The sequence below is a fragment of the Geospiza fortis genome, unplaced genomic scaffold, assembly GCF_000277835.1.
Source record: "Geospiza fortis unplaced genomic scaffold, GeoFor_1.0 scaffold391, whole genome shotgun sequence".
Lineage (NCBI taxonomy): Eukaryota > Metazoa > Chordata > Aves > Passeriformes > Thraupidae > Geospiza > Geospiza fortis.
The window spans coordinates 1,161,562-1,176,451 of NW_005054472.1; the positions used below are offsets into that span (position 1 = coordinate 1,161,562).

The following is a 14,890-nucleotide window of genomic DNA, read 5'->3' on the forward strand; positions in this document are numbered from 1 at the left end:
AGGAACCACAGCACTTTGTGGGTAGGAGAAATGCTGAGAAAACACTGGGAATGGCTTCAGTTTGGGAGGGACCCAAGTGTGGCACAGCCAAGGCCAGAGCAGCAGCAGGGATGGTGCAGGGCAGGTGTGACCTGGGACACGTCCCGGCTGTGCAGCACAGGTGAGGTGGGCTCTGTCCTCTCGGGACTCTAGCTGCTCACAGTGACCCTGAGATACATTAGAAAATCTCTTTTCCCAGCCCAGCGATCGATGAAGGAGTCAGAACTCTTCATTTCTCAGTCTCAAGGTTGTTTATTGTTTCTTATCTAGAAAATTCTTTCTCCTGTCCTGCTGAGGTCTGCTCAGCAAGACAGTCCAAAGCACTCTGCCTGCTCCCAGGGCGGTGTCATCTTTTTATACTAAAAACTAGGTGTACAATATTTACAATGACTTTCCAACACCTATCACTTATGTTAGAAAGTGAGCTTCTACTCTAAACCAATCTAAAAGTGCCAACATCACAGCAGATGATGGAGGCCAAGAAGAAGAAGGAGAAAGGCTGAACATGCCCAGATTCCTCCATCTTGCCTCCTGAACGCCCATGCTAAAAACCCAAAAAAATCTATTTTTCACCCCGTGATAAATTCACTATCATTCTACTTAATCTTCCATGGCTTGTAATTAAGGTTTGTAAATAAGGTTGGTAATTGTTTTTTCCAAGGGCTAAATCAAAAGCACAGGGGTCTTGGGCTCTGTGCTGAGGTCTCTGAGCACCCTGGGCAGGGCCTCGAGTCCTCCAGGGCAGCCAGAGGAATTTCCTGGGTTCTGAGTGTCCCACCAGGGTGGGAGTCTGGACAGTCTGGATAGCTGGAGGGACCAGGAGCGGGCTGGCAGGACCCTGGTGCCCAGCCAGGGCTGCTGTGTCTGCCCCAAACACCAACAGCTGCACGGCTGTGGAGCCAGCCAAGGACTGCTGGTAACAACAGACAAGGATTGTCGGTGAGAACCCTGAGAAAGAACAAGTCGTGGCTGGAGAAGGGGCTACACTTTTCCAGAAAGGTCTGAGACAGTGCACTGTGCATGAGAACCAATGTGCACAGCCAGTGAGAAACCCATCCCAGAGCTCATGCCTCAGGAGCCTGGACATGGCATCAGCCAGAGCAATGCTGGAACCAGCAATGGAGATCTGCTTTCCTTTTTCCTCTTTTCTTTTCCTTTCCTTGTATTTTTGGGGTCTTTTCTTTATTATTTATCTTTTCTCTTCTCTCTTCTCCTCTCTTCTCCTCTCTTCTCCTCTCTTCTCCTCTCTTCTCCTCTCTTCTCCTCTCCTCTCCTCTCCTCTCCTCTCCTCTCCTCTCCTCTCCTCTCCTCTCCTCTCAAAACCTTTCAACTTGAGTTAATTAAAAGTACATCATAGCAACTGGTATAGGAGTTAATCCAGACTTCTAGACCATGACAGATGCTAAGGAGATAAACAACTGTGGGTAGGGAGGAAATATGTCCAGACTGCTCTTTGCAGAAGGAGTTAGAGGAACAGTAGGTAAAGGTTTCCTGTTAAGCCAAGGGGACAAGGGGGAAGCTGTAATACCTTCTCATCTATGGCTGCAATTGGACTCAAGTTTCACAGCATTCTCAGTGCGGGTTTACTTCTTCTCCAGCACCCCACCACGGGAAGGTCAGGTTGTCTTAAAAATCTGAGTATTATTAGAAGTCAAAGAGATTTAAGCTCCCAGATAATTTTGATACTTCAAAATTGCTCTCCACTGCAGTTCCTTCCAGTCTGTGTGGTACTGCAGTGGACCAAGGATTTCACAGTCTCCCTCTGCTGCAGATTAGAAAGCAATAGCTGAACCATTTCTGGCATTTGAAATGCCAATATAGGTCCTTTTTATTAACTACTGCACTACTGATCAACTTACAGGTTATACCAAACAGAGTTTGTGAGGAAGTAACAAATGCCTGCTTGCACATGCAGGCTAAACAGAGGAAGTTTCTGAGATGACTGGATGCCCAAGATTCAGATACAGAGCTTGAGACAGTGGTCTGATTTCTTAGTGGATCAGCATTTTCCAGGGACCCCCTGCTCTACGTCAAGCTGCTCGTGCAGGTCCGCTCGGGGGGGGAGGGTGCGGTGGGAGTACCGTGTGTAACGGGGGTAGCGACTCCGGGATAACGGGGGGATTTGTGGATAGTGCTCCTATAGAGGCCTCCATGCGCTGGGGGTCACTGTTTGTACAGCCTTGCCCGGTATAAGGGGACCCCTGTGCGGTGGGGGCACCTATGGGATGGGGGGTACCTATAGAAGGGGGGACCTCGGTGTAATTAATGGGGTTGTGGTCCCTGTGGGTAACGGAGAATCGGGACCTCGGTGTAATTAACGGGATGGAGTCCCTGTGGGTAACTGAGAATCGGGACCTCGGTGTAATTAATGGGGTGGGGTCCCTGTGGGTAACGGGGCATCGGGACCCCGGTATAACGGGAGGAGTTATACTGGATTTCCATAGGGGCACTTTATTCCTGCAGTGCCCCCATGGAAACCCCCATGTGCTAGGGTTATATACACAGTATGTACAGCCCCCCCGTTACAGTGGGACCCCCTGTGCAATGGGGGTGTCTACAGAATGGGGGGCACCTATAGAATGGGGAGTCCCCCTGTGTGGGATGGGGGATCGGGACCCCACTGTCACAAGTGGGAGTGGATTCCTGGTTTGTGCCCCTATGGAGGCCTCATATAGAATGGGGACCCCCATGGGTAATGGGGTGCAGTCCCTGTGTGGGATGGGGGATTGGGACCCCACTGTCACAGGTGGAAGTGGATTCCTGGTTCGTGCCCCTATAGAGGACTCCATGCCCTGGGGGTCACTGTACATGCAGCCTCCCCATTATAAGGGACCCCCTGAGCACTTACAGAATGAGGGACCTGTGGGTAATGGAGTGCCCCATATGTAAGGGACTGGGCTCCCCTATACACTAGTGGACCCTATATAAAAATGGGGTCCTGTATAATAGGAGGGTGAGGATGCCTTCTACAACAGGGGCACCCTATATAGGGAATAGGGGACACCATACTGTGGGGGCTCTTTGTAGTGGGGTGTTGGGACCCCTCCTATGACAGGGAATGGAGACACCCAGTAATCTGGGAACCCCAATAAAATTACCCCTCTGCCATGGAGCCTCCCATATAAGAAGAGATAGGAAGCCCCAAGACCCTCTCAGTAACAGGGACCCCCCCTAAAATGGCAGGGTGGAGGACCCCCTGTAACCTAGGGACTCCATAAGAAGGGAAAAGGAGTGCCTGAGAGTGACAGGGGGATGCTGGGATCAATCCTGTTCATCCCAGGGACTTTGGGAGCTCCAGAACAGAGACCTGCTCACGAGCTTTCTCCCTCAGGTTGGCCATGAGCCACTACCTCCAACCATTGGCAGAAATGTGCTGGGAAGGAAGGTCCTGTACCTGCCTGGCTTCTTCACCTACGGTGAGTGACTGCCCCTCCCTGCCACATGAGGTCCTGCCCTCGTGGAATCAGGGCTGGGAGCTGCCAGGCAGCCTGAGCTGACCCCAGCAGCACTCCCACATCCCCCTGGGATCATCCCAAGGCTGCAGCGAGGCATAAACCAGCACAACTTGTGAGGCTGTCACATTTATGTACCTCTTGTTAGGGGGTGTTGGTGCTGCATTGTGTTCCTGTGGCACATTGCTCTGGGTTTGCACCATGGTGGAGGGGTTTGGTGGGTTTTAGGTGCTGTAGGTTTGTTGCAGGAGGTTTTTATGTGGTTTAGAGGTTGCAAAATACTTTCCTTCAGCTCCAAAACAGCCCTGGAATACCCTGCCCCCTGCCCTGCTCATTTGTGTTGTAGATGGAGCCCTAAAGGGACAGAAATACCAAGAAAAGGGCATGCAATATGTTTAGAAGGGAAAAAATCAATATTTTCCTCTTTTTGTGGGTGGGAGAGCAGCATGGGAGAGGTGAGTGAATACTTTGTGACCTGGTGTCACAGCAGGTTTGCTGTGGGGCAGGGGAATGCCCTGTCCTGACAGCTGAGCTGGGCCAATCCCAAAATCAGCCAGTGGTGTCCATGTGGTGGAACCAGCACAGGAGCTGGATGAGAGCCCTGGAAGCCCATGCTGGGACACTCAGGGCTGGAAATGGTCCAGTGCTGCCCTTTGGAAGATGCAGTTTCCAGAGATATGGGCAGTGTTGGGTGATGGAAAGGTGCAGAGCCTACCTGGCTTTGTTTGGACAGCACAGGACAGGGCCAGGAGCAATCAGTAGCCACCAGCACAGAGTGGGTTCTATCCCACCTCATTATATGTGGGAGAAATGGGATCTCTGGGCTTTTTTTGCAACTGGAAACCTGAGGAAGTTTGCCTGGGAGAAGGTGGTGGGGCAGGAACTGAACGTGGGTTTGTGAGATCCATATGAACCCTCCTGGGGTGGAGGGAGGAGGTGACAGCACAGAGCACATGGGATGATCCCCCCTGCCTGGTTCAGTCCAGACTGCCTTGGAGCCCTTTCAGGTGAGCAAAACCATCAAAAGACAAAAAGTAGCCCAAAATATTGCAGCTGTCCTTCCACATTAGCCAGATGACAGAGTAAGAATTCCTATCCTCCAGTAAGAAGTTTCTTTAGGACTGTTACAATAAATCACTTACTGTGGGGCCATGGAGCGCTGAGCTGGGCCTGGTGTGGTTTCAGCTGAACCCTGGGGCTCTTTGGGGTGCTCTGCATGTCCCCTTCCCAGCTGACAGCAGCCTGGTGTTGTCCCACCCAGCCAGACACATCGTGGAAGTGGATGGGAAGAGAGGCCTCTTCCGTGGCCTGACCCCTCGCCTCATCTCAAGCACTTTATCAACCATCACCAGGGGGAGTGTGAAGAAGGTAAAGGTCAGCTTCTCTCTCCATTAATCACCTGCAGGGTCAGTGCTACTGCAGCAAGGGCTGCACAGGAGGACTGATGCATCCATCCATCTCCTAAGGGAATAGTCCTCCAGTGCCCGTATCCCCAAAGCATTTTTTAATTTATAAACCATTTTAATTTGATTTGGCATCCCCGTGCCTTGTATCCTCTGTCTGCAGTTTTGTGACTCCTCTATTCCTCTATTTTGCTTTCCATCCTTTCTTCTGTGTTCCTTGTTGCCTGTTTGTCTTGCCCTTGCATCCAGAGCACAGTTTTTTGTAGTTTCCCCCGTCCTCAGACCTTGTGGGTCAGCATCTCCATCAGTTCTGAGCATGTTGCATCCCTCTCCACTCAGGCTTTTCCACTGGAAGACATGGAGCACGTATCTAACAAGGATGATGTGAAAACTTCACTTAGGAAAGTGGTCAGAGAGGTGAGAAGTGGCTGTTGCCCATTCATGAGTGACTGGGGACATCCCTGGGGATGTGGGTGAGATTACTTGGAGAGAAGCTGGGGTGAGAAGTTTGTGGTGAGAAATTTGTGGATTTGTTTGTCTATCAGTGGCCATTCTGTGTCTACCCGTTAAATAATTCACAGGAGTAGAGGTTCACCACAAGAACAGATCTCAAAAGAGAGACCCAAAATGTGTTTCCCCACACTGAGGGAAAGGGAGCAGGAGGAGCAGCCCAGCTTTTCTCACAGGTGTTTTCTCCTCCCTTCCCAGACATCCCACGAGATGATGATGCAGTGTGTGTCCCGGGTTGTGTCACACCCCCTGCACGGTGAGTCCTGTGCCCTGGCTGGCAGCTCCCTCCAGGCTGGGCATCACCCCAAACCCTGCACACTCAGGGGGATGGTTCTTATGGTGCTTTCTATCATATGAGCCTGATGCTGGGGTTTGCCTTCAGGCACTAACACAGCTGAGCAATGAGTTTCTCTCTTGCCACTCATCCAGGACCTTGTGCTAGAGATCCCATTGGGGTTAGGGCCAGTAGCAGCTTTCCAGTGCCTAAAGGGGCTCCAAGAGAGCTGGAGAGGGACTTTGGATGAGGGCATGGAGACACAGGACACAGGGAATGGCTTCCCACTGCTGGAGAGCTGGGTTAGATGGGATATTGGGAAGAAATCTCTGAGGTGGGGAGGCCCTGGCCCAGGTTGCCCAGAGAAGCTGTTGCTGCCCCATCCCTGGAAGTGTCCAAGGCCAGGTTGGACAGGGCTTGGAGCAACCTGGCAGAGTGGAAGGTGTCCCTGCCCATGCCAGGGGGTTTGGAAAAAGATAGATCTTTTGGAAAAAGATAGGGACCTAATAGATCCCTTCCAACCCAAACCTCTCTGTGATCCTCTGAAATCCTTCCCACCACTTACAGGCTCAGGAAAGGCCCCAGTTTCTAATGAGTCTTGCAGTGCTGATGACCACTGAGAGGAGCTGGAGATGCTGTGAGTTGAGGGAGAGCAGGAGGGTCATGTTTCATTTCCCTGACATCCAGTACAACCCAAACTGGATTTATTTTGTCTATCAGCCCTGTGTTTCTTTCCTCCCAGTGATCTCCATGCGCTGCATGGTCCAGTTCGTGGGCCGGGAAGTCAAATACAGGTGAGTGGCTGCAGCTGGGGAGGGTCTGGGGTCAGGGGTGCCAGGTACTGACCCCAGATCCAATATAGGGTGCTCTGGGATGGTCCCTGTGAATGAGGCATGGCTGGAGCAGGCTGCTCACAGCCCTCTACCTCCCAGGGAAGTGATCTGAAAGAAGCCACCACATTCCCTTCCATCCACATGAAATAAACGTTGCTGGTGGCTTAATGGAACTTAATGGTGGCTCCCATGCCATGGGAACAGGGTTATCCAGGAGGCTTGAGAGACTGAAAAGTGAATCTGAGCTGTGCTTAGAGGGTGGGTGACTGGGGCTTGAAGGGATGTGGAAGGCTGGGCTCTGTCCCTGATGTGCCTCTGTTCCACCTTGTGCCTTTTTGGGGCTGTATCACCCCTTGCTGATCACACAGCAAGTCTCCTGCCTTTTTCCCTTGGCTATTAATGGAAAGGGAAGGCAGCAGGGAGGCAGAGTGGATAACACAGAGCTTTGCTGCAGCCCTGCTTAGTCTGTAGAATTTTTCCAAGCCTTTTGCAGTACCAGCTGCCTCTCTGCAGGGCAAAACTGCCTGTGGAGCAATGTGGAGGAACACTAGACAGGATTGCAGGCAGCCCACAACAGCCAGCTCGAGTTCCCAAAGGCAGGACAGGGTTCTTGGGCTTAGAATCATCCAAATGAAACCATATCACACAACATGTGTACCCACTCACAAAGCCTCACAGAGCCCTTGTGCCTTCAGCATTGAAGAGTTGTGGGCAGGTTGGGTGTTCTGCTGGTGTCACTGCAGACTGGCAGAGTACAGACACGACCCTCCTTCCCTCAAACCTGCCTGGTGTGAGGAGAATAGGCAGAACAAGCTGCCTTCTGCTGGAATGGTGGCTGAGGGCTGCAGGATGTGTGTGAAGCTGCACAGGGCAGAGGTGGAACAACTCTGCACACTCACAGCTCTTTTCCTTTCTTGGCAGCGGTGTGTTCAGTGCTATTGGCAGGATACTTAAGGAAGAAGGGATCCTGGGATTCTTTGTGTAAGTGAATTGTTGTTTAAATACTTTCTCCCATAGCCTGAAGGCGCTGATGGCTCTGCCGGCAGCTCTGCCACCCCCAGATGGAGTCACACTGAGCTGAAACCTTGTCTGACCAAGGGTCTCCCACATCGCTCCCACGATGAAATCTGTGCCTTTGACAGCACTCCAGGTTGACCATTAAGTTTGCCCCAGATCTTATCTTCAGTCAAACCTGAGCCCAGAGCAAGCTGTGTTTTTTCTTATCTTTCTTTTTCCCTTGGTGCTTCTTTGTGTTTCCCTGAAGGGCCATTTAAAGCATTTGTTTGTGCAACAGGCACCAAGATCAAGTGCAACAATAAGTTCCCTTGTTGAAATGAAAGCCAGGGCCTGGGTAAGCAGCAAATTCCTCTGCAGAGCACCGTGGGTGCTTGTAATGAGCAGGTTTACCTGTGTGGCTGGAGTGTGGTGATGCCTGGACCAGGAGGAGCTGTAAGGTGTTTCCAGCTGCAAATTGGTGCATCACTGAAATGGAAGTTTAGTGGACACCTTTTTGCTTGAACCCTTAATTAATGCTTCCTGCCTTTCTTTTTCACATCTACATAAAAGCAGAGCCACCTGCTGTGTTTGCTCGTGGTGGGGAAATACTTTATTAATGTCAATAATAGTAAAGGCAGCTCTGGAATTTCAGTAGGGGTTTTCAGGATGCCTTTGGCTTTGCAGTCACAAAATATGGGCCTCCAGATGAAACCTGAATGCATCAGGAAGAGGGAAAAAATCACAGGGGGTCTCACCCTGTCCTTCCCCAAGGGGAAATGGCCAGGGATCTGCAGAGACCCCACCACTGAGTGTCACTGCAGCCCACAGCTTCTCAGCTGAGCTGTGCAGCCCCAAATCTGCTCTACTAAATACAGGATGGTCCCTGTGAGTGGGGCATGGCTGGAGCAGGCTGCTCACAACCCTTCACCTCCCAGGGAAGTGATTGAAGGAAGCCACCACATTCCCTTCCATCCACATGAAATAAACACTTCTGGTAGCCTAATGAACTTGATGGTTCTCAGGAAAGGCTTTAACACAACCCAAATTGTCTCAGGAGGGCTCTGAAGTTCTACATGCTCTATAACCCTGTTAGGAAATCCCACTGCTGTGAGGGGAGCACAAGCTGCATCTGAAGGACCAAACTGCTGCTTTTCTCCTCTCAGCCCGGTGCAATCCCAGCACATCCACTGCCCTAAAATCATGGCAGTGCACTTGTTTCTCATGGCCTTATAACAGTGGCACACACACTCTGAGTCTCTGTCCTCACACTCTCTGGGTGTGTGCCTGGCTAGAGATAAAGGCTTTTCAAGGATGGATTTATCTCCCTTTCCCTCATATCTGCAAGAGGCTCCTGCCAGCCCAGGAAGGTGTTCCCTGAGCTCCAGAGCTGCTGGGCATGCTCAGCTCAAGGATGGATTGTCCCAAGTCCCTTGCACTGGGGTTTCTGCTGTTGGGTTACATTGCTGTACATCATTCAGGCTTCCTATTCCAGCTTTTCATCATCTTCCAAAGATATTCCCAGTTCAGATCTTGGACATCTCAGCAGGTGTGAGAATTGCAGCATTCACTTTTTTTATGTCAATAGCAGTAAAGACAGCGCTGGAATTCCAGGAGGGGTTTTCAGGCCTGATGCTTTTGGCTTGTTGGCTTTTTTTTAGTTCCTTTCTGCAGCTCTAAGACCCCTGGTTTCCAGTCATCCAGCTCAGGGCCAGCAGCTGTCATTACTTTGGAAGGGAGAAAGGGATGGGATCCTTGTTGGAAGTGGAATAAACAGTCTGACTCCCTCCCAACAGTTGGGTGAGGTTTTCCTTCTGGGGCTGCCCTGGCCCAGCCCTTTGCTTCTGGAATTTATTAGGCTCTGTTGTATCTGCAGCAGCTCAGGAGCTTCAGACTTAACTTTGAGTTAGAGCAAAGATGGTTTTTACGAAGGCTGAAAGCCAAACACAAAGCAGAACATCTCTTTGGGGCCAGAGAGCTTTGATTTCTTTGTCCTGTCTGCTGCTCTCATGTATCACATCTTTGAAGCCAGTGAATCTTCTGTTGAAGGCTTCTGCTGTGCCTGGCCCCTGAGACCTCAGCTGCATGCCCAGGGCTGCTGGGGCCTTAACAATGCTCAGGTTGTTCCCAAAACCAGTCCTCGTTGCTGTTCTGCTGCTGGAGCAACCACAGCAGGAGACAAACTGGTCCCTTGCTCTGAGGAGGCAGCGTGGTATTTGGGAAGAAACAAAAGACTCAGATTAACGTGCCTGGAGGTGCCTAGAAGGGGCTCTTTGCAGCTCAGCAAACACTCCTGTGGCTCTTGACAGGCTCCTTTTCAGAGCTGACCACATCTGCTGCTGAAACACAGGTTTGACACACACCTGGATCCTTTTGCAGTGAACAACCCCTGCAAAAGCGGGAAACCCTGCACTGCTGCAGCAGAGAAAACTGGAGAAACCCTCTGGATATTTTGTTAAAGTTTTAGTGCTATTATCTGCAAAAGCTGGCAGTGCTGGTGCTGCTGGGAGCTCCAGTGTGTCAGTGGGAGGCATCAACCAAAGAATTCTGCTCCTGGGGGCAGCAGGGACTGGGAAAAATCTGTGTTCCCCCAGTTACTCCACTTCTCAGTGGAGCAGGTTGTGCAGGAACAAACCCTCTCATTTTGATTTCTAAAAGGAGGGAGATTCCACAAAGGGATAAACTTCTCATTGTGCATCCAAAAGAGCATCTTCAGAAATGGAAACCACTTCATCTATGTCTCACTTGGGTTTCCTAGGAGGAGTTGGGCCAAGAAGGGATTTGGGATAGAAAAGGGGAATTGAATCATGCCCAAAAAACATCCCAAAAAATTTCCAGCCAGAGCAGCACATGTAGTACCAAGTTTGAAGGCTGAGAGAACTCTTCCCTGAAATCTCCCTTTTCAGTTCCTCCCAAAGTAAAAATTTCATTTAGGGGGAGTGGAGTTCCTCTGAGCTGGTGGAGGGAAGGAGGGCTGGGCATCTCAGGAGGTGGCACTGGGACCCTCCTGCACCTCACACCCCTCTTTTTGCCCTTGCAGTGGGTTAGTCCCTCACGTCCTGGGGGATGTCATCTTCCTCTGGTGCTGCAACCTCCTGGCTCACTTCATCAACACCTACGCTGTGGATGACAACGTGAGTGGAAGTGCCCGAGGGAGGGCTTGGGGTCTGGAGCAAGCACCTGCAGTGGGAAGGGGTTCCTGGGGAGCAGGGGCTGATTTAATACAGACCCCAGGCTTTGGGGACGTCCCTGTGAGTGCTGGGTGCTCTGTGTCTGCTCAGGGCTGTGCTTCACCTGCACTTTGGGGGATCACAGTTCCCCAAATGCCTTCCCAGACTCTCAGCTGGAATGCAGCTGCCCTTTGTTGCTTTCTGCCTCCTCCCCTGCCCCTCGCTTCAGGCTCGGGGAGTGTCACATAATGACAGTGCCAGCCTGGTGTCACCCCCCCTGTCCACAACGCCTTTGGTTTCTCTCTGCAGTTCAGCCAGGCCTCGGTGATCCGGAGCTACACCAAGTTCGTGATGGGGGTATGTAGGCAGCTGCCGTGTCCTTTCCCCTCCTCCTGCCACCTCTGGGCTGAGAGCTCGCGCCCTGGGGACACAGGCTGCTCTGTACTTGACATCCCTTATCCAAGGATAACTCTGCTAACATGCAAAAGCTGGAAATAGCGTTTTTGACATAGCGAGCTTTAGAGAGGCTGCTGGTTTTCTGTGCTTTCAGATCGCTGTGAGCATGCTGACCTACCCGTTCCTTCTCGTGGGAGATCTCATGGCAGTGAACAACTGTGGGTATGTCCTTCACACTGAGATCTAAAGCTTTCCCTTCCTTTCTTGCAGCCCCTTGTTGTCTGAATGGGCTGCTAACGACCGTAAAGCTTTCCTCCAGCCCCGTAAACTCTGTGGCACCTCGCAGAGCTGGCTCGTTTCCTCTCCCAGGTTGCTTATAATTTTAGATCAGAGGGCACAGACACGAGCAGCAGAAAAGCTCAGGTGGTGAGAAATCGGGAGAGTTGTGTGGTCCGATCTGAGCTGAGCTGGAGGCACAGGGATCAAAGGGACAGTGCTGGCTCCAGGGAGCAGCACGAGGGAAGCAGAGCTGTTATGGCAGCCATGGGGGCAGACAGGAGCAGGACCAAGCTTGCCTTCCCAATCGCACTGCTGCAAGTCTTCTGCATTTTTTTGCTCATGGGAACGGGATCCAAGTCTGGTGCCGTGTTTTCTCAGTATCTGCTGGCTTTAGAAGGTGTAGATACGATCCTGGACTCTCAAAGTCTCCAGGTAACTCTCCTTGTTTGTGCACTCCAGGGGTAATTAAATTACAGATCTGCTGCATTGTAAATAACGAGCTGTCACTTGGCTGCCAGCCCAGTGTGGACACTGTCCCTGTGTCCTCGTTCACACTTCCTGCTGCTCTTTTGTTACCTGTGTGGGTAAGGTGACACATCCACCTCAGCTGTTCCCTGTTGCCGTGCAGGTTGCGCGCCGGCCTCCCTCCCTACGCTCCTGCCTTTGCATCCTGGATCCACTGCTGGAGGTACCTCAGTGCTCAGGTGAGGGAGCAGGGCACGCACGGGGCTTTGGGCTCCCTCTGCTCCTTTCCCAAATCTCCAGCATTCCCCAAAAGTGCCTGTGCTGCATCCTGTGCTCTGTAACTCGCTTCTGTCCCTCCAGTTGTGGCACTGGTACCAGCCTAGCAGTGCTGCGTCCTTGCCATGCTGTGTAACTTGCTTCTGTCCCTCCAGTTGTGGCACTGGTACCAGCCTAGCAGTGCTGCGTCCTTGCCATGCTGTGTAACTTGCTTCTGTCCCTCCAGTTGTGGCACTGGTACCAGCCTGGCAGTGCTGCTCTGCCCCTTGCACACCCCGAGCTTGCAGCCTGTGAGCTTTTATCCCATGCATTGCACACAGCAGAGTCTGTGCCCCTCTGCATCTGCCACCCCTGGGGGAAATGCTCAACTCAGCACCCACAGGGCCAGAACCTCACTTTACCCAGCCTTGCAGCCCTGCCATGGGCATGGAGTGGGGCCCTGCTAAAGCAGCTGCAGCTCCCTGGGCAGGTCTGAGGCTGGCCTGACCCCGGGCTCTCCTCCTCAGGGGCAGCTGTTCCGTGGCTCCAGCCTCCTGTTCCGCAGGGCGCCCATCCCAGCCTCCTTCCCCGTGGACTGACGCCTCGGCAGGGACAGCTCATCAACCTGGACTCCTCAAGAAACCCCAAGCTTGTTTCGATATCTGTATATTTCTATTTTCTGATCCAAAGTCCATGGTGCCAGAACTGACACCTCCTCTCCAGCAAGGCCAGGAACAGACTTCTGGACGTCTGGCTCAGGCTCCAGCTGCACCAAAGCTCCATCCTCGTGGCTGTCTCGACTGGGATGTATAGCAGAGAGAGCAGAAAGCCGTTTTCTCTTTGGTCCAGGCTGTAGCTCTGGAGTTGCTGGGGAAGTCCAGGAATCCAGAAAATGCCCAGGTACTAAAGGAGCCAGCCGTGAGCTGCAGGGACAAAAGACTGCTTTGTTCTGCCTGAGCTGATAAGCAGCAGGAGATCCAAGGTCACCTCCCTGGGAAGGTTATGCCAGGTGACAGCTCCTGCCTCATCCTTTCTGGAGAGAGCACCTTGGCCTGGCAGGTAGCTCATCCTGGGCAAGATCAACCTGGCATCCATATTTAAGGTTTGAGGGTACCTGATCACCCAGGAACATCCCACCTCCCACAGGCATGAAAAGGAAATTATAGGATCAAAATAGGGAAGGGAAACAGAGTCCCACTGCAAAGAACAGAAGAGTCCCAAAGAGACAGGTCCAGCCCAGCTCAGGGCAGTGATGGGATGTGAACTAGTAGAGAGCCCTTGGGAAGGGACATGTGCTGCCAGTGGTGCTGATTTGGGCAGGATTTCACTCATGGAATGGGCTGTGTTCAGGGTACAGCCAGCAGAGCTCTGGGCTGGGCAGGCAGCCTGCACACACCCTGGGGGAGGTGGGTGCTGGTCTGGCTGCACCAAGGGGCATCTCCCAGCCAGCAGCACCACGAGCCCTGCTGGGCTCCTCCTGTTGCTGATGGAAATGGAGCTGCTGGGATCTGAGAGCTGCACACAAAGGGCTCTCCTGCAGCAGGGACAGCCATCCAGAGCTGTCTGCAATGAAGGGATACACCTTGAGCTGGCCAAAGGCTGCTGAGGCATCAGGGTTGAAGGCTCCTGGTCTCAGTGGAGCACGGCTGGCTCTGTGTGTAGCAGAACTCATCAGTGGCACCAGGGCAGCATTGATGCTCAGCTCCCCAGACAAGAGTTTCTTTGCACCAGTCTGTGCTGTGATGGCAGCCAGGCAGATTTCCCCCATTTCAGTTCCCCATGAAGCAGTCTTTTGCACAGAGGTGATGCTGCACTCCCTGGGAAGAGGTTTAGCATTCCTTGAGCAGGTTCCCACGTGCTGCAGCAGCAGCAGCTGGGGTCACATCTCATCCTGGTCCTCTGGGGACCTGCCACCACAGGGGGTTTTGTCTCCAGCCGGCAGGGTTGATGCACAGCCCAGGCAGGGCTTGCAGGACAGTGCTGGTGTGTGCTGGGAGTGGCAGCCCCCACCCAGCTCCCTTCAGTGTCGTGAAGTCTCAGTCCTGTCTGTCCTCCCTCGCTCCCAGTTTGTGTTACAGTTAAATAATGCATGGACCTGTTCCCTAACACCAGAGATGATTTCAAAAAGGATTTAATTATGCTCCAAAATACAGTTATAAAACAACTATTGGGTGGTTTGGTTTTTTGGAGTTTTTTGTGATTTTTTTTTTCTTGGTGGTTTTTTTTTTTTCCCCTGTATAATGTGCTCCCTCAGGGAAGGTTTCACTTTAAGACAGGCACTTCCTTTGGTCTTTTCTACAAATCAGGGGCTAAACCAGCTGTTTAAAACTCAGATGCCCCCTGATTTTCCTCACTTCCATGGAAGGTGGGCATATTTAGGCTGAGCAGACTGCAGTGGGTGCACCTGGAATGAGGGTGTAGGCAGCAGAGGGCTTGGGTGCTTGAAGCAATATATGTGCAATTAGGTTTTTGGAGTTAAAATTGACCCTGTGGTCTTCTGGAAGAGGTGATGGAGACCTTTGCTGCTCTGACTGGTGAGGTGGGCTCAGCCATTCCATCTTCCCCCTCACAGCTCCATCCTTCCCTTTAATCACCTTGCTTTATGACCTGCTCCCACACAGGGCATTGCACCTGCCAGGTCACTCAGCACCTGCTCAGGATCATGTACTTTTGCCCTCCAAATTAAAGCCACCTTCTGCTGCTCACATGCCTGTCAAACCTCCTGCAGCCTCTGCACAGCCTGACTGCAGCCCCTGCAGGGAAAAGTGCTATTTCCTGTCCTTTGAGGAGTTTACCTAAGGAATTTACCTGAGGGATTTAC

At 52.1% G+C, this 14,890-nt stretch overlaps 1 protein-coding gene across 1 annotated transcript; it reads left to right on the plus strand.

The window, feature by feature from the left end:
- Positions 1-1,431: 1,431 nt before the first annotated feature.
- Positions 1,432-14,236, plus strand: MTCH1 (mitochondrial carrier 1). Its single transcript, XM_005428144.3, has 13 exons — positions 1,432-1,463; positions 2,035-2,086; positions 3,371-3,455; positions 4,753-4,859; positions 5,234-5,311; positions 5,603-5,660; positions 6,421-6,472; positions 7,433-7,492; positions 10,545-10,638; positions 10,984-11,031; positions 11,225-11,292; positions 11,978-12,053; positions 12,597-14,236. The coding sequence occupies exons 1-13, from the start codon at positions 1,432-1,434 to the stop codon at positions 12,666-12,668; spliced, it is 882 nt and encodes a 293-aa protein (XP_005428201.1). The 3' UTR covers positions 12,669-14,236.
- The last annotated feature ends 654 nt before the right edge of the window (positions 14,237-14,890 follow it).